Source organism: Rhamphochromis sp. 'chilingali' (assembly GCF_963969265.1).
Source record: "Rhamphochromis sp. 'chilingali' genome assembly, chromosome: 5".
NCBI lineage: Eukaryota > Metazoa > Chordata > Actinopteri > Cichliformes > Cichlidae > Rhamphochromis > Rhamphochromis sp. 'chilingali'.
In genome coordinates, this window is record NC_137932.1 from 42,493,405 (window position 1) to 42,513,665 (window position 20,261).

A 20,261-nucleotide genomic window follows, 5' to 3' on the forward strand; every position below is an offset into this window, starting at 1 on the left:
TTACACTTTAACCCTTCACCCAGTGTGTGCACCGAGCATCAGCCAATCAGATCGCAGTCCAGTGTCTTGCCAGTGGAAACAGCTCCATGTTTCCACTGGCAACATCAGGAACTGGATTTCTTATATGAAACCGGAATAAAATGAACTTCTCCTGAAAGGAAAACTCATTTTACCTGCAGTTACAAACAATAATAATAAAAACAATAGTTTGACATTTAGGTGGCTTTAATTCGTGACATGTGACACCCAGTCATTCTAACCACATGGTGGCTATGATCAGCACAGCAACACAAACCCATTTATTTCAGCCACAGTGGACCAAAATAAGCCGATGCAATAAAGCCTGCAATTCCTGTAGCTGGAGGGCTTCTTTTAAAGGGACCCTATCTGCTTTTTCTTGTTTTCTGTCCTGCATTCACTGCTGCAGTCTCTGATGTTATTAAATGTAAAAGTAATCCCAGTGAACAAAAAGTGCCAGCTTCAGACTGCTCTGTGCTGTTCATGAGCACTGGGTGCTGCCCCTCTGCAGGCTTCCAGAAAGTGCCTAATCAGATGAATGTGGGCTTATGCCCAGGCCTGAAAGAGACAGGAGCTTTTTTGAGACAACAGATGAGTTGAGGGGTTGCTGGAGTGCTGAAAATGAGAACAATAGAGGCTGCTGAAATGTGTTACCTCACACATTTCTTGTCCTTAATGAGCAAGAGAAGCTCCGAAATAAGCAGTCCAGTTTTGGCCACCTCCACCTCAAGTTAGCTTAATCAAGCTGACACCAAGAAGGAGGTTCCTGTATAGAATTAATCTCTTCTTAACAATCCTGTTCAGATGGCACTATGAGGTCTCACAGACCCAGTTGGACCTTTGCAAGGTGAGTTGCTCCACTCTCTCCATTCACACCTGGCAGATGTTGTAGTAGACTGTGTGTGCATTCATCTGGCTCACCGAGTCACCCGTCAAATCGAACGTGCAGTCTTTGTGTGTGTGCATCTCCGTCATTGGCACATCGACCGTGTTGGAGATTTTGTGCGGAGTCTGCGTCCCATAGGACGGCGCAGGCTGCAGATGAAGTGCAAAAACATGTTAGCCTCTTACTGCAGCAAGATCAGCATGCTTAATCAGCAAACTAGCTACGACCAGTTAGCCCCTGCTTTGAGTTTCATTGCTAATCTAGATTAACTAACTTCAACTTCATTCAGAACACAGAAAAGAACATCTGCCTTCTCACAAAGAGGTGTTTGAAGCAACAAAACAACTCAAGAAATGTTGATCAGTGCTGGTAAGTTGACAGAAACAGCTTCTGGTGTGCTATTAACAGACTGTTCTTCCTGGCAACATGGAGCACTGAGTTCAGTAGATATGGGAGGAGCTAGTCTGAGGCTCAGGATGACAGTAGGAGCTTTAATCCTTTGTAGTTGTTGGTCCAATCTGAACACACCTACTGCTGTAATCGTATTATGTCCATAGACATGAATGAAGAAACAGGTCACAGGCTCAGGTTTATAGTCATCAGGTACATACAGAGATATGTGGTCAGTAAAGTTGGTCATATAAAGACAGTCATATAAATGGAACATGTCCCAAACCCTCTAATAAAGGTAAAAGTCCCATAAATACAACGATGAGACACAAATGTTTTTGAATTTGCTGATTTGAGTGAATTTGTTGTTGGGAGTTTTTAAGTATTTTCTATTCAAAACAAACTCTAAACAGTTTGCACATCACTACGTTCTGTTATATTACCCTATTACACAGCATTTCTTTTTAAATTAATCTTTTTTAGAAACAGGATCATACTAATATACAGTTGTGGTCAAAGGTTTACATCCGCTAATCACAGGAACAAATTTCATGGTCATTTTGGGCTTTCTGTTAATTTTTTGAACTGTTCTTTTTCCAGAATGGGATGCTTGTACAGCATCCATCTTTCAGCCTTGGATTATCTCTAACATTAGGCCAGTACAAGAAGAAACAGGCCCAGCCTGATATATGTACATATGATCACTTAAATACTTTAATAAGAGGTGCTGAATGTTCGACAGTGTCTTTTGACTTGACAAGGCCAAGGTCTACAAACTTCTCACATGATAAACATGATTTGTAGTTTTTGCTGGACAGCACTCACTGGACTGACCAATTCTTCCAAGAGGAGTGATACTTTGCCATTGTTCATAGCATCGGTCAATTCAAAGAGTGCTGTCAAGCAAATCCTTTCATGCTGGCAAATAGAAACTACCAGCTGTAATCGATCATGGTTTTACCTTTCCTGCTGTGCTCAGGGGAAAGTCTTTCCGACAGAGGTGCGCAATGATTCCTGCTGCAAGGGCGTCACCAAGAACGTTGATCATGGTACGAAACCTGTCACTGCAGAGAGAAGGAAAGACAAAATGCCACAAGACCACCTCACCAAGGACTGATTCCATCCTTTGAAACCTGTGATTTTCCATAATCAGTACTTACAGGATCCAATCAATGGCTACGATTAGTGTGATGTCATCTGGTGGCAGGCCTACTGATGTGAGTACGATTACCATGGTAACCAGACCAGCCTGAGGAATCCCAGCTGCTCCAATACTGGCGGCTGTAGCTGTGATACTGGAAGACGGGGAGACATGAGGAGAGTTAGAGATCAAAACTGAAAGAACATGAGCAGACAGCAGGCTTCTTCAATGTTTATTATGTATTTTCATAAAGTTTTAAAAGGCTCCACTGGCTACAGGAGAGTATAATCTGTGTCTCCCATGCACACAGACTGGTTCTGTACAGATAAAGTGAAAGTAACTGTTTGTCTCATTTTACCTGATGGTGACCAATTGGCCAAAGTCCAGCTCGTAGTCATTAACCTGAGCAATAAAGATGGCTGCCACTGCCTCATAGAGAGCTGTCCCATCCATGTTGATAGTGGCACCCACTGGGAGAACAAAACGAGCGATCTGCCGGTCCACATGACAGTTTTCCAGCAAACACTTCATGGTGATAGGCAGTGTGGCAGAGCTGTGGACAGGTGGCATTCAAACAAAAGATTAATAGGCCCATATTCTGTTTCGTATCTTCACTCCTCAGTTAGCGTTTAGCATATTTGCTATGAACCTTTCCAGGACTAACTAACTGAAGCGTAGGAAGCAGGTTAAAGTAGGGCTGACCTGGAGGAGGTTGCCAGGGCGATGACCAAGGCCTGCAGGAGGCCACGGATATAGCTGAAGGGGTTCTTCCTGGTGAGAAGGAAGTAGAAGAGAGGAAGGAGGACAAGTCCATGAACAAAGAGCCCGGTGAGCACAGTAACACCGTACCAGCCCAACTTCTTCCCCAGTGTGCTCGGATCCTGCATGTCCAGGATCTTCCCCGCCACCAAAAAGATAATCCCAAATGGAAAATACCTGGAAGAACAGAACATCATTATGAATCCTATAAGAGCTAAACGTGAAGTTTGTCTCTGAAGCTTAAGGCAAAACTTAAATGTTTTACATTCATTCCTTTCATGTTCATTTCACATATTTTTCATATATACCTTGTTCTTGAGTGGAGTTCAGATATCATTAGTTTGTTTAGAATTATGAACATAGATTTCTTGAAGTCCACTGAGCATTATTTTAGAAAATTTGATCGGGTTTTGCAAGAAAGAGTTACTATATTAAAATAACTCGCAAAATATTTTTCAATTTAAAAAATGTAGAAAAAAAACAGCCTCTCCCATTTAAGATCATCTTCTCAGGAACCTCGTGACTGTTCTTCTCCCATTTTTTGATCATTCCTTAGAAGTCCTGTACTGTTGGTGAGAATGGTTCTGGTTACGGGTGCTCTCACCAACAGTAGCATTCTTTGAGGGTTGATTCAGACTTAGGTGTATACATGCATACAGAATAAAACCTGTAGAGCTGCATCTGTTTGTGTTGAGCGTTAAGGTTTTCAGTAATGTGAATACCAGTACAGTCAAATGAATCAGTCACTACAAGCTTTCATGGCTCATTTACAAAGCCAACCATGCACTTTTGATTCAAACACAGGTGTAGAAAGCTGCAATTGTAACATAGGCTCTGCATGGCATTGTTCAACCCCTCAAATTCAAACTGAGAGTCTGCACATCAGTTTGTCAATTTGAAGTTATTGTGGGGGTAAACAGACCCCTAGCTGTATGACTGTACTCTGAGTTTTCATCTCACCAAACAGCAGCGTTGATGATCTTCATGACACACTCGTTGATGCACTGACAGACATTGATCAGTGGGACTCCTCGCTCTCCCATCCTGCCCAGCAACAAACCTGCAGCACACATAAACACTGATTATGCTTGCGTTTCTATGCAAGCTTCAGCTCTGTAAATGTTATCACAGACTTTGCCCATAAATGAGGGAGGTCTGGAATGGTGGGAAAACCATCACAGACTGTGGAGAAGGCAAATGAACTCAACAACTTCTTCAACAGGTTTGACCAGCACACAACCCCCCCACCCTCACCTTTACCTACAGAGCCCTCTCCCCACTCTCCTACCTCCCTCGCTTCCCCCCCTTCCTGGCACTATGACACACCAACTCTGAATTATGCCACATTCAGAAGTTTGCAGATGACACGGCCATCATGGGGTGTATCTGGGATGATCGGAAAGAGGAGTACAGCAGTGTGGTGAGGAACTTCGTCACATGGAGTCACACAGACCACCTGCAACTCAACACCTCAAAGACTTAGGTGTGGACTTCGGGAGGTCCAGAGCAGGGCCACTGCCAGTTCAGAGGGGGAGGAGGTGGAGGTGGTCAACAAGTACAAGTACCTCGGGCTGTTTTTTGCACCTGTATAAAAAAGCCCAAAGCCGACTGTACTTCCTCAGGAGGCTGAGGTCTTTTAACATCTGCAGGAAGCTCCTGAGGATGTTTTACCAGTCGGTGGTTGCTGGAGTCCTTTTCTATGCTGTGGTGTGCTGGGGGAGCAGCACAGCAAAGAAGGACTCATGCAGGCTGGAGAAACTGATCAGGAAGGCTGGCTCTGTGGTCGGCATGAAGCTGGACACTCTGGTGACAGTGGCAGAGAAAAGGACACTAAAGAAGCTGCTGGACATTATGGACAATGCTGGGCATCCTCTGCACACGGCCATTAACAACCAGAAGAGTCTGTTCAGTGACAGGTTGCTTCTCCCCAAGACAAGAACTAACAGACTTAAAAACTCCTTTGTCCCACACGCCATCAGACTGTTTAACTCCTCTCTGGAGGGGAGAGGGAGGGGAAACAGGAGGACAAAGGAGGGGGGGACAACTAAGCTGTAGTGCCTTTCACTGTGAAATACTTTTTGTTAATGGGGTGACCGTGGCTCAGGGGGTTGGGAAGCGCATCTGTAACCAGAAGGTCGCCGGTTCGATCCCCGTACTCTCTGTCCTGGTCGTTGTGTCCTTGGGCAAGACACTTCACCTACCGCCTACTGGTGTTGGCCAGAAGGGCTGATGGCGCGATATGGCAGCCTCGCTTCTGTGGCTACAACCGTAGCTGCCTCCACCAGTGAGGGAATGCGAGAGTGAATGAATAGTGGCATTGTAAAGCGCTTTGGGTGCCTTGAAAAGCGCTCTATAAATCCAATCCATTATTATTAATATCCAACAATGCAATAGACTTCAATACTTGAAATGTGCAATTCCCTTGTATTCTTATTCCTATTTATTCTATTTATCCCTTTTGTATACTCTGTATATGCATATATATGTCTCTGTATTTATATATGTGTATATATGGTATATTTCTGCTCACACTCTGTAACTTCTGTTGGTGCTGTGCTATTGGAAACCGAATTTCCCGGAGGAACCCACTTGAGGGATTAATATAGTTTTATCTAATCTATCTACACCCCCATCACCATCAACGGCGCTGCTGTGGAGAGAGTGAGCAGCTTCCGCTTCCTTGGAGTACATCTGGCTGAGGATCTTACGTGGTCAGTACACACAAACAAAACAGTGAAGAAGGCGCAGCAGCGCCTCTTCTTTCTCAGGAGACTGAAAAGATTTGGCATGAGCCCCCGCATCCTCAGGACCTTCTATCGCTGTGCCATTGAGAGCATCCTCACTGGATGCATCTCCACCTGGTATGGCAACAGCACCGCCTACAACTGCAAAGCTCTCCAGCGAGTAGTGCGGTGCTCTGAACGGATAATTGGAGGTGAGCTTCCCTCCCTCCAAGACATCTACAGGAAGCGGTGCCTGAGGAAAGCGGGGAGGATCATCAAGGACTCCAGTCACCCCAGCCATAAACTGTTCAGACTACTTCCATCAGGAAGGAGGTTCTGCAGCATCCGGTCCCGTACCAGCAGACTGAGAGACAGCTTTTTCCATCAGGCCATCAGACTGCTGAACACGTCATAGACACCTCAGCTTCACTACTGGAACTTCAACATTATGCACTCCATACTGTATATAAATGCCACTGTTTTGCACGTCTCAACCAACTCTGTATATCCATCCATTCACTTCCGCTTATCCTTTTCAGGGTCGCGGGGGGCGCTGGAGCCTATCCCAGCTGTCATAGGGCGAGAGGCGGGGTACACCCTGGACAGGTCGCCAGTCTGTCGCAGGGCCAACACACAGGGACAAACAACCATTCACACCTAGTGGCAATTTGGATTATCCAATTAACCTATCCCCACAAGCTGCATGTCTTTGGACGGTGGGAGGAAGCCGGAGTACCCAGAGGGAACCCACGCAAACACGGGGAGAACATGCAAACTCCACACAGAAAGACCCCGGCCTGATGGTGGAATTGAACTCAGGACCTTCTTGCTGTGCGGCAACAATGCTAACCACCGTGCCACCGTGCCACCAACTCTGCATATTTTTTATATATTTTATTTTATTGTTTACTCTATTTAATTTGTAAAATATGTATACACACACACACACACACACACACACACACACACACACACACACACACACACACGTAGAAAAACATATTTTGTATACACATCCAGTACTATTATATATTGTACATATATTTATTAGTTTCAGATGTAGCCATTCTTGTATTTTGCTTGTTTTACATTATTGTATTTTGCACAACTCTGCTGCTTGTGAAGCTCGCACACAAGAATTTCACTCACATGTGCTGTACCAATGTACCTGCACGTGTGATGTGACGATAAAAGTGATTTTATTTGATTTGATCTAATCAAAATTAAGAAAAATTGGTCTTGACTGGTTCATCACACAACCTGAAAGTGGAACTATTGTGTTTTCCTTATTGTCTGTCACACTTGCTCGTGCTCATGCACATATTATAAAAGAAGTAATCTCTCCAAGCCAAAAGAATAGACTTCACCGTGCTCTGATTATTCAGTTTCAGACAGTTTTTTTCAGTTCTGGGACCCATATAATGTCATATAAAGAGAATATCTTATAACATTAGTTTGTTATATAACAAAATAGCAGTTTCTGTCATATCTCAGGCTTCTGTGCTTGAGATATGACAGAAACTGCTCAGTTTAGAAAAAAAGATTCAAGGGTTACTCTTAGTAGGCTTTCAAGCAGAAAAGAGTTAAAGGGCCTCACAGCAGGAAAAGCTTGTTTCACAAGGTGGATGAACTTAGGGGCTACACTATAGAAGTATGAATAAAGATTATTTTTAACTGTCAATCATTCAAACAATATTCTAGTGGAGTCCAAAAAGAAATGAACAGGTCATTTCTGATCAGGTCATTTCTGGTTACAAAAACCAACATGTTGGCAGTTAAAACGCTAATGATGAGGTTTCAAAATTTACGATGTTACCAAGCCCGATCCCACTCACCCATAGTTGCAGAGAAGATAACGATGCCAAGGACATTCATCTGCTGGCTGCTGCCTGGACTTGTCTTGTATATGACATCTGGAGGAGGAGTCAGCTCGAGGTACACCATGCGCCCTTTGGGGTCATTGTCATCAGGGATCACATAGACAAAGTTGGGCTGAATTGTTTTGGTTGGGACTTTGAGGATGGGAATCAGGTCTGTTTTGTACTGAAGAAAGAAAATCATATTTAGTTACAGGATTCAAGCTTGTAGCATTAAAGAAACAACACGATTCTGTTGTCTTACCTGTTGAAATGTGGCCTCAATTAGATTGGAAGGAACCATGTTTCTGTGATAAACAAATTACATCGTTAGCTTTAAACAAACAAACAAACAAACTCCTCCCACCCGCTGCCTCTTCTGCATAGGAGGAGCCTAAGTTTCCTCCATGTTGTTCTTTTGTTCTTATTAATTTTTTATTTTGGAATAAATTTTATTTAGCTTGGGTGGCTCTTCTACAGGATGACTGTCTGCACCCTTTGCTGGGAGGGGTTCATCACCTCAGGAGGTAAACAATCCAACGAATCCTTCCAACATGGGAGTGACTTTCAAACATGGCACGAGAGCTTGGTCTGCCAACGTGCCACAGCAGAGATCATGCACCGCCACTGACTTGGTTAATCTATCACTTATCCCTGCAGGATTACTAAAAATATACTGATCAGCCCTGCACTCTAATTGGATTTGTGTGTGTGAGAGAAGAAGAGAGAGTGTGTGTTGGTTTTCTACGTTTTGTTGACCTCAGTTCAGCTGAACATGTCAGAGTGGATGTGCATCCGGACGGTGATCTCTAATACCCAAAACAAACTGTAAAGCTGTGTGCACGTTTCTATGCTGCTGTGCACCAATCCTCATTTCCCTGAATCTCACAGAGGCCACAGAGATGCAACAAGCACAATTACAGGACATGTACCAAAGTGAAATAAACCAGAATTATCCTTTTGATGTGTTTTCCTCCAAACCAGCACAACCGAGGTTCATGGAAATGTTGTTGTTGTTTAGAGGAAAAGCCTGGCACATTTAGTTTCTGCACATTCTCCAAGTTAAGTGTGAAACTTTTTACGAACTACACAGCAAAACAGAATGAGATTCAGCACACTGAATACAGCGTTTGTATTTTTGATAATCTTGTATTTGTTAGGAGTTGGGTTCTGGTTATGTGGTGTTTGAGTCACTGAACCTGGCACACCTGTTACTCGTCAGCTGCATTCTTCAGAAGTGTTCCCGACAGAAGACTAGTGTCGGAGTATTGACGTTTTTGGAGTCTGTAATTCTGCCCCTGCCTGCTGGAGCCGTTGGATTATTTCTGGTGACTGTCAGGAGTTTTGTTTCCTCCCCAGGATTTCGCCTCGTCTGGTTTGTTTCCGTCTGGAGGCTTATAAACAGTACCAAATCGAGGGCACTACCTGTGTGTGTTTCCGTCACCTGCACGTCCTGGCTCCGCGTCCCCATTCATACGCTATTGTACATACTTGTAAAACCTCCTCATCACAGTAAATAAACTGTCTTCACCACAACTCTGCTCCCTGCGTCCATCTGCATTTGCCATAACAGTATTTTTGTTCTGTATTCTGTGCATTATAGTCTTCTGGTTATAGTGTTATTTTCACATTCCTGGACTTACGATGACCTTGGTTTTTGTGCTGTCAGTTTCCTGATTCCTGATTTATTGATCCTTTTTCTGTCTCCCCAGTTTTGTCCCTGTGTCCGTCCCGTCTCTCTGTGTCCTATCTCCACCGTAGTCTGATTTCCCTTTTTTACTAAGTTTGTACGTTCATGTGTTACGTTCAGTTTTTGCTTCCTCTGGCTTGTTATTTTGATTTTGTTGTGCTGTGTTCCCCAGCCGTGTCCACTCTGTCCTAGTCTCCTCATGTGTATTTGAACCCTCAGTCTGCTTCTGTTCTTTGCTGTTTCCTCTCTTATCCCTTATGCTGTGTGCTCATCTGTCTGTATGTTTCTCCACTAGACCTAGTTTCTCAGTCAGTTTGCTCCTGCCCTGCTCTGTCATTGTGTTTTATTAACCAGTCAGTTGCCAGCTAATAAAAGCTGTGTTTTAGGTTCAGCCTGTGTCACAAGTCCTGCATTGGGGTCCTCTTCCTTCCTTCCTTTTTTTTAGCATTTACTTTCACTTTTTCTTTTACCGTTTGCTCTTTCAAACACAGAGAACAATTATCACCACACAAATAACTGGCAGGGACCCTTCCAGAGTCTCCAGCTGACTTTTGACCTGTCACACCTGATGAGGTCGAGGAGGGCATCAGCCGAGGTCATGACAGGCCCGCCACCCAGCCGGTTGCTCTCCATCTCTGTGCCCACACCTGGTTTGATGATGATCACGAGAAAGATGCCGACCACTACAGCGATGAAGGTGGTCCAGAGGTAGTATGTGACGGTGAGGACACCCATTCGGCAACATGCCTTCGACTCCATCGATGATAGACCCGACATTAAACTGCACAGCAAGGCAAGGACAGAGGGGGATTTAGAAAATAGTCTGGATCCATCAACAGAGAGGATACACAACTGCGCCATAGTGCTGACTGAGAGGTACTGAATAAGAAAATCTATAACAGATCTCTGCTTCTTCAGACTATTTGTTTTAAAACCAGTTTGGGGACATATCTAACAGCAGAATCCTGTTCTGCTGTTAGAAAACTACTCTGTACTTACTACTTAAGAAAAGACTGAAATGTTACTGATAGAAAGCCATGGACACAGTTATTTTTGTGGGTGGTCTTATTGCGTAGATTTGATGCTGGGAGGAGACACAAATCACACTGAGGTTGTTTGAGGACGGCCATGAAAGTCTGTGTCAAGTCAAATATGTGGAGCTATCCATGTTTTTCTTTTAGAGGATTTACCCTTCTAGTTGAAAATTTATGGAGGAGAATCTTTAAATCACTCATATGAATAAAGTCCACGAGTCCTGTCATTGGACTGGACTTTGATTTATGTTATAAGTGTCATAAGTGTGAGAATCAGTATCTCGAGGCAAAACTTTCCAAATAAATATGCTGTTAATATGCCTTTGTTTGATATTTTTATACGCATAATTTATGGATTTTCTTTAGTAATGTGGGTGAGGAAACATATGTGGTAACACACAGACAAAAATGTGGTCCCACTGTAAACACCTGCTGGTAGATTTAGTCTCAATTAGAAGGCCAACTGGACTGTTCCTAACAAACAGGTAAAGTACTGCATGTTTAACTGAAATAACTGTAATAATAATAACAACAAAAATAATAGTTTAACACAACTGGCACAGTTCATGTTTAACGTCATAGATACACTCTCTGAGGAGCGCAAAGCTGACCTGCAGAAAAACAACACACAGGAAATACAGCAAGCTCAAATGAAGTGGGATGATCCTTTAAGGTGCTTTTGTTAAAACAAGAGCTTTAACATCACAGCCTTCTAAATCTAAGAGTTCTATAGGGGGCTTTTCTCTTCTCACGGGTTCATATGGCCAGAGTTTCAAATAATGAGATCAGCCTCTGTACAAGTAATCCCTGCAAGCCACAAACTCAGGCTTCAGACTGTTCTAAAGGTCGCATCCTTAAATGTGCATCTATGGTTGTGAACAGAGAAGCTCCACTAACCAGCTTCTTCAACCTTTGGGTTGAAGACGTTTGAGAGGAGCATCTTATCAGAAGAAAGTTATATTCAAGGGGGAGGAGCTAAAATAGCTTATTTCCAATGTTTCAGACAGAGGGTGAACTTAGGGTCTGCACTAAGGCCCAGCATAAAAAATAATTATTTGATTGGGACTATTTCTCACAGCCCATGTGCATGACTGGATGGATTATTTGAATCATACAAAGCTACTCTAGTACAAGAATACAAAACAGTCCACTTTAAGGAAATCTAACTGCACCCTACAGAATGCAGACTGTTGCAAAGCCTCATGGTTCTGATTACAGTGATTTTCCTTGTCATACTGTGTGTCGGTACTTTGACCCACCTGGACGTGATGAGAGGAAGGATGAGCATCTTCAGCATCCTCATCAGCAGCTCACCAGGAAAAGAAAAGTAGATCTTGGCCTGTAGAGACAAAAACAATCACTTTAAAAAAATAAATAACAAAGGTTTTCATTTGTAATCTGTTAGACTTAAAATGTTCATTTAAGGTCTTAAATCCAGCTCTTTGTAACAGTTTAAACAGATTTTATTCATTTACATTTGATAAGTTGAATCACATGAATTTCTCTGAACGTTTTAACCAAGAGATTAATGTAAAAGAAATCGATTAACAAAGCTTAAAGTTTTGTTTCATGGCCTTAAACTTTTAGTTGGAACAAACCTTTGGACAGATTTTATGGAGAGCCACAGATTGGTCATAGACCCACAGAGGGTCACACGCTGAACATGACGCACATCGTGCTGAATCACTGAAAACTTCATAAACTCAGTGCACATAACGGATAATTACAACATGCCATTTGTCCACACAGAAACTCTGGGTCCATGTTTAAAAAGATATGACGTTTTTAGATAATTGAATCTGACAGGAGTTCCATATATTTCCATTAAATAATGTTAGCATGCAAGTCTGAAATGTGTTTTCACAGAATTACAGCACAACCTGGTTTCCAATCCTCCACGGAGATTTCAGTTTCCAAATTTTCAATCCAAGCATTTATCTTACATTCACTCTGTCTGATACACAGAGAAAATATTCAGTGAGAAGCAGTTGTCTGTTTGAAAATGCCTCGTTGCTGCCAGAGGTCAGAAGATGATAAGATATAATAACCACTAATTACAACCAAAGTATGTGAATCAAGCCTTAAAGCAGATGAGCTACAGCAGCAGGTAAGAATGCAAAGTGGACACTGAAAACCACACAGGCTCACCTAAACGGCACTAAAGAAAATTGGAAAACATGTTGCCTGGTCTGATGAGTCTTCATTTCCGGTGCAACATTTGGAAGGTAGAATTAGAGTTTGGTGTTAACAGCTTGAAAGCATGGTTCTAACCTGCCTACAAACAGCTTATACCGGATGTGGAGGTGTCATAGTGAGCAGATTCTTGTCAGACTTTTGGTGCTTTAGTACCAACTGAGGATCATTGACATGCCTGACATGTCACAGCCTGACTGACCTCCACAGTCACCAGATCTCAGTCCAGTGGAGCACCATCGGGATGTGGTGGTACATGAGATTTCAATCATGGATGTAGAGCTGACAAATCTGGAGCAACTTTGTGATGCTATAATGTCTAATAATGTCTCTCTGGACCAAAATCTCTAAGGAAGTGAGGACCTTCCAGCACCTTGTTGAATCTATGCCACAAAGAATTAATGAAGCACTGAAAGCAAAAAAAGTGGTCCTAACAGGACACCTATCAAGGTGTAACTAATTAAGTGGCCAGTGAGCTATATACTGTTATGTTATATGTTTTCATCTTATTGATTTTAATTCTTTTTATTTGATTATATTATCCCTCTGTTGAGCATTTTGGCAGACAGATATCCTTTAAATGTGCTATTTAAATAAAGATGACTTGACTGTAAGCTCTTATGAACAGGTTCTGATGAAAATTTGAGACTGAGTCTTTATCAGAAATCAAACACATCAGGTCCTCAATTCGGTCTCATCTGTTATAGACAAATTAAATTTAAACACCAAATAGTAACAACAACAACAACATGTCTGTGAAGGTTCTCAGTCATCCAGGTCATCGTAGTCAAAGGAGCTTGCAAAGAAAAGCGTCTGGACTTCTTTAAGTTACTTGAAGACGTTTCACCTCTCATCCGAGAAGCTTCTTCAGTTCTAAGGTCAAATGGTGGAGAGTCCCAGATATAAACCTAGTGGGAGTTTCCCCCCAAAGAGGGACAAAGGACCCCCTGATGATCCTCTAATCGCCTGAGCCAAGGTGGGAAACTGGGTGTGGGTCCCAATCAGCCAGAGTTTCGGGTGAGTTCATTGTGAAACCTGGCCCCACCTTATCATGCGAATTCCTGAGGTCAGATGGCCCAGGATGTGAGTGGGCGTTAAGGCGTCTGGGGAGGGATCTCAAAACTGGATTATAGATGGCAGAGAGTTGGTGTCGTAAGCCCCGCCTCTGTTCAAAGATGGTCGCTCACAGTGGACATAGATGGCTTCTTTCACTCCTCTTTCAAACCATCTGTCCTCTCTGTCCAAAATGTGAACATTGGCATCCTCGAAAGAGTGACCTTTGACCTTTAGATGCAGATGGACTGCTGAGTCTTGTCCTGTGGAGGTGGCTCTTCTGTGTTGTGCCATGCGCTTGTGAAGTGGCTGTTTGGTCTCTCCGATGTAGAGGTCTCGGCATTCCTCGCTGCACTGTACAGCAAACACCACATTGTTAAGTTTGCGTTTTGGCGTTTTGTCTTTCGGGTGAACCAGTTTCTGTCTGAGCGTGTTGCTGGGTCTGAAATGCACCGGGATGTCGTGCTTGGGTTTAAATCTGGGACTCTCCACCATTTGACCTTAGAACTGAAGAAGCTTCTCGGATGAGAGGTGAAACATCTTCAAGTAACTTAAAGAAGTGCAGACGCTTTTCTTTGCAATTTCCTTAGACAACAACAACAAAAACAACAACAATATGCATTAAAATAAAATAATCTTTCTTTTTACAGCCATTAAAATATGGCATCATGCCTCATGTTCTATCATTTAACACAAAGGACAGAAGTTTATCATTCAGTCAGGATTTGTGAAAGTTTGCACCACATAAACGGAGCTTCCAGCAAGGAATTCATCGGCCTCAATATTTATGATCACAGTGCTGCCTTTTATTGATACTTGGTTACTTAATTACTTAGTCATGATTATTTAGTGTATTTATCTTTCAGAATGATGGATTGGCCTCTTTGTGTATTATCTCTATCTAGCTAAAAATAGTCACTGTTAGTTAGGATGTTTGGATGTGTTTGCTGATATGACACAGACCAGTCGTGCTTTTGTTGCATCATTCCTGTCGTTCTCTTCTTTCACATTTTTTGTTCAGTTTAGGACCAAGCTAAATGGTAGATGTAAAAGTAAATAAAACCAAAAAACATTTATTCCACAAGGATGCAAGAATAAATCTCTGTGTCATAACACATAATGCAAATACTGTGATTACTCTCAGCTTTCTAAAAATGCAGCTCATTCAAAATGTTTTTTTCCTGTTGTTTATTTTGTTTTTTTTTATAAAACTGCTGTTAAAACTAAATTTATATAAAGTGCATTTAACTTAAAATGAAGAAGAAGTCTTTCACTTCAGTATTCTCTCATAAGTTTGCAGGATTGACATTATTTTATTTGTTATTTATGTTTGTGGAAACAAGTTTGCGTATTTTAATTAAACCAACATATATCTCTGATACAGGCAGGCAAATAAAAATAAATTAATTAGTGAGTGTTTAAAGAACAGCTTGTCCATGCCCACTATGATATCACTGACATGTTGGTCTCCTTAAGCTGTGTTTAAATGTGTTCGAGAAATAAACGTGACTGACTGAGAAAGAACAGGAGAGTCACTGAGTGGTCCAGCTGTAATCGGCCGGGGTGACTTTAGTCTGGCTGAGAGGGATCAATTCTTCACAGGTTCTGAAGTGCATGTGCTCATAGGTCACAGTTTTAGTTCACATAACCGAGTAGTTTCGTTGGGTTTTCTGAATCTGCAGACACACAGATTGACAGTGATGGAGATTAAAATCACATCAACATTTTCAGATTAAGTTAATCTCAGTTAACTTTAAAATCTTTGTTTGATTTGTGAAACAAGACACAGAGGTGTCATTCTGATCATGCTTGCAACAATTAATGTAAACAGTTTTATTTCTCATCTGTAACTTTAATCTTTCTAGATGAACATTTCTAACCGAGTTGGTTTTATTTATTAACATTATATTAGAAGAGTATAATTAGTAACTGTTAAACAATCGCTTAAGAACTTATCCTATGATTTTGTGTTGAAATGTAAAAACTGATGAAAAAAAGATGAATGAAAAAAACTCATGTTGTATTCTGAATATAAAAATAACCAACGGTGATCAAAGTGAGCCATTATTATTATGTTTATACTATCATAGAGTTGCCCAAGACATCAAAACAGTTTGATCATCTTTGCTCTGCAGCAGGAGATTTGCTGTTTAAGTGTAAACACATATCTGGATAATTAGCTTCTGATACAAACTTTAGTTTTCCCTTTTATCTCTCTTTGGTGTGCATATTCATCGTTTAACAGTAAGAACTCATTGGACAATGTAAAAACGAATCTTGTTATGAAATGACATTTGTTTAATTTTATTTTTTAAACGTTCATATAGTTCTTCACAGAGCTGACCGGAACCATTACCTGTGCTGGGTTAACATGTTACAAAGTAACTTGTTACTGTTATCCATAATTACGTTACAGTTACAGTTATATTGACACTTGTGTTATAAAGCTTCCTAAGTTATCTGCATGCTGCATATAGAAAGCATAAAAGGACAGAAAAACTTCATTCTTCTGTTAGAGAAATTTGGGGTTTTGCAAGCATCTGCAGAGATACTGTGCAATCATGAAGCTAGGCAACACCCCAGAGTGATGTCACGGCTGAGTAATTTGGGAAATGCAGTAATGCAGTAATGTAACACATTACTGTATTAAATTTAATAATCACATTATAGTTACAAGTATGTTGTTGTTGTGTTACACAGGTTCTGATCAGGAGATCAGAAAGATCTGATCAGAAAGAAACATCAATCATGCCTTTGTCAGCTACCAGCTGACTTCAGTTTCTGTGCAAAGAAAAAAAAACTTTTGAAATGAAGCCATGGACACTACTTTTACTTTCAATGCACAAAAGGCCAAGGGCGCGATGGTGAAGAGCAAGCTGCGTCCAGGACAGAAGCAACTGCGTTTATACTACTAACACACACGGGCTCCTAGCAAGCTGCACAGACAGCATATTTACACAAAACTAAAGTGCTGAGTGTGTGTCGACCCCAGGCCAGCAGACAGAGCCCAAACTGAAGGCAACAGAAGCAAGGACGAGCCTTTCTGCCTCTTCATGTTGCTACAGTAGAATCGCTGCAGTGACTTCTTTGAAGTCCCTTTGAGCATGTAATAATGTTGTTGGGATGTTGTTATGAGTAATTCTTGAGAGTAATTCAGTAATAATATATAATACAGATCTTTTAAAAAAGAAGGAATAATTTAAAATACATTACTTTTTTTCTTAGAGTGCCCCAACACTGGGATTGTACAAGAAAATGTGAGTGAAATGTAAACCATAAATTCAAGTGTCACATTTTTACTACGTTTAGTTTCATTAAAACAGTGATTAAAGAAACCTAAACCTAACTGGACTAAACTATCCAAACGCTGGAACTGACAACTTTTCTCTCTTTCTTACCTTCAGCTGTGTCCTTCACTCTCCTTAATGAGAGATATATAATCCAGTAAGCAAGAAAAATTTGATATGAACTAGAAACTAAGAAGCACAACCTATATTACTATGTTGCTAATCAATCACATATAAAAACAATTTTCACTGTCCTTTATTTCTCCCCAGAGATGCTCTGTTGGGTTCAGGCCTGGACTTGTGGTGGGTTTCATTCTGGATCTAGCCTGGCCTGGACTTTCAGTTTTCCTGAAGCCTGTCTTTTTCTTTCTTGTTTACAGTAATGACTGTGTCAAATTCCCTGTGAATTATTCTTCAGGTTTGTCACACTTTTTAAAAAAAAAATCTGGTTCTTCTTGTAGAACATAGCAAACTTGGCAGTGCTGGAGAAGTATAGTTGCTGCACATTATCACTTTTCATGCCCCTTCAGAGACTTAGGCTGTAAATAAAGAGTTATCTTGTTGAAATGTAAATGCTGAAATGTTTTTAAAATCAGGATTTATTTTCCTACATCCATCTTTCCCTCTCTAATAGTGGGTCTCCCATTTGCTGCTGCAAAAGAACGATCACCACCACAGAAGCCTACAACAATGATGTCTTCTGTAAAGTTCACCAGTCTTCATAAAGGAACTCTGGATCTCATTGAAGGTGTGCGAAAGGGTCGTGAGGTGACTGTTTTTGGCACTATTTAATTAAAACTGAACTGAATTCAAGGAAACTGATTCAGTTCATTTCACTGTTATAGTGCCAGTTTACACCAGCAGTCAGTTACCAACGTAGTCTTTACACTCTGATTTTAAATTCAATTTTGGCTTAAATAGGGATCAAAGGAAGAGAAACCAGTACGGGAGAAGTCCCTGTCAGTACTCACAGCAGTATTCTAGATCAACTGAAAGGAGCTTTTAATAATAATGAATTACAATAGTACAGTCTAGAAATAAAAAACGCATAACTAGCGAGTTTTCAGCATCACTCAAAGACAACATGTTTGTCTTTGAGTGATGCACTAACTAAACATCACAAATAATAGAAGATATAATAGCAGAGAGCCCTACATGCTACTTTAATATGTGTGTTAAAGGACATGTCCTGGGCATAAGCAACTCCAAGATTCTTCAAAGTGTTACTGGGGCCTTATAAATATAATAACTCCAGTTTTACCTGAATTCAGCAAATTAGAGGTAATCCAGGCCTTTGTGTTTTTAAGACATTCCTGCAATTCAACTAGTTCATTTGTATCTTCATAGATAAAGTATCATCTGCATAGCAATGAAAATGTATGTTTTCTAATAATATTGTGTAAGGGAAGCCTGTATAATATGTGTGTCATTTAAACAATAATGGTTCCAGCACAGAACCCTGAGGGACTCCTTAACTAACTTTTGCGTGCAGAGCTTTTCTCATTTACATGCAAACTGGAGTCTATTAAACAGACATGATTTCATTTAATGGAAGACTTAATTTCTGTAGCAAAATAAAGTAGTTTGTATCCGCAATCTCGTTCTTTCAGTCACTACCCACAGCTCATGACCACGGGTGAAGGTAGGGACATGGATTGATGGGTAATTTGAGGACTTTGCTTTTACACTCAGCTCTCTCTTCATCACGATGGACCGGTACAGCGTCCGCATCACTGCAGCTGCAGCACCAATCCGTCTGTCGAGCTCCCGTCACTCGTGAACAAGACCCCGAGATACTTGAACTCCTCCACTGGAGTTTAGGAGAAGTGGAGGAGAAGACTCCAACCTTTGTATTAAAATATCAAAAGTTCAGCAGTTTTTTTTTCAGTTTTTTGATTTATCTTCTTTTTTATGTTATTATATGTTGTTAATTTGGTAACTCTTCCATCCCTCTCTGCTACTGTGTGTTTTGCATACTTTTTACTTAATTCCACAAAAAATATATAAAATAAACAGAAAACAAAACAAAACCAACCAAACAAACCAAAAAAAAGTAATCAACACAGAAACTGAAATTTAAATTTAAAAAGATATATCGCAATAAATCGAGGCACGAAGCAACGTAAAGACATTTGAAATAAAAATATCAACACAAAGCTTTAGGTTATTTTAAATATTACCTTCAGCTTCACAGGAAAATGTAAACATAGAAGCTGAAATTTTACATCCTAACAGAGTGTTTAAAGGCAGCTACTGAGCAGAAAGCTGAGAGAAGTAATTAACAGGAAAAGTGTTGGACAGTATCAATACAGGAGCTTAAAGGTGAGCTCCTGGCAGCACCACTGAAGGTGACTTAACAGGATATTTGAAGGAAAGAAGCCCAGTCGACATAATGACGTGATGTAAATGTGAAGCTGAGAGTTTAATGGCATGCTGTTTGCTGTAAGGTGAACAGTACCTGTGTAGACATCTGACTTCCTCTCAACATAAAGCCTAGCGTGCAGCCGGTGATCACAGAGATGACTGACAGCGTGAGCAGCCCATTCCTCTTAAAGAAATTCTTCACCGTCCTCAGGTCCCCCTTCACTGTCTTCAGGAGGAAAGTCTTCATTTGGTCCCCCATCGTCTTCTCTGCATTTCCAGGCGCGTACGAGCTGCTGTCAGAGCGCACCTCCTCCTCAACGTTCGGTAACAGAAGTTCCTCCATACCTGTGAAGATCTGAGTGTTTATATGTGTGGCTGGCAGGCAGACAAACCTGTGAGACCCAACCCTTTCCACTAAAGGATTAAATGATCACTGATCAGCAACAAGGTAGCTCTGCAGACAGCCTGCAGACTTACAGGACTAAGAGGCTTAAAGAGGTGGAGGAAATATCACAGGCCTTTGGCATCTGGTCCTGCTGCTAGACTCAATCGTGTTGTTGTTGTTTCGGTTTTACACCTTTTGGCAAAAGAGTCTGGGTGAGCATGGGTCAGAGGAACCTTCAGCTTTAGGAAAAGCTGCTGGACTCTCAATAAGCGGAGTTGGCCGTCCGACTGCGGTCTGGGGTGTGGGGCCTCCCTGCTGCTGCGGAGTCGGGGCGGTCTGCTTCTCCCCACTGCAGGGAAAAGGGTAACACCACCTGGGTCTGGGTGCAGTTCCCCCCTCCAGGGGCAAGGGTACCTAGACCCGGTTCGTAGAGTACGCTTGGAGAGTGTGATCGTGTGTACAGCGTCTCTTTATGTCTGTCT

At 41.5% G+C, this 20,261-nt stretch overlaps 1 protein-coding gene across 1 annotated transcript; it reads right to left on the minus strand.

Annotated features, from left to right (window-relative positions):
- Positions 1–395: 395 nt before the first annotated feature.
- slc1a8a (solute carrier family 1 member 8a) lies at positions 396–19,737 on the minus strand (the record flags this gene model as incomplete). The annotated part of the gene is made up of 11 exons (XM_080882727.1): positions 396–1,053; positions 2,256–2,358; positions 2,455–2,589; positions 2,794–2,988; positions 3,138–3,371; positions 4,155–4,254; positions 7,753–7,960; positions 8,039–8,081; positions 10,029–10,244; positions 11,757–11,836; positions 19,489–19,737. 11 exons carry the CDS (start codon positions 19,735–19,737, stop codon positions 889–891), a joined length of 1,728 nt encoding a protein of 575 aa, XP_080738853.1. The 3' UTR covers positions 396–888.
- Positions 19,738–20,261: the final 524 nt, after the last annotated feature.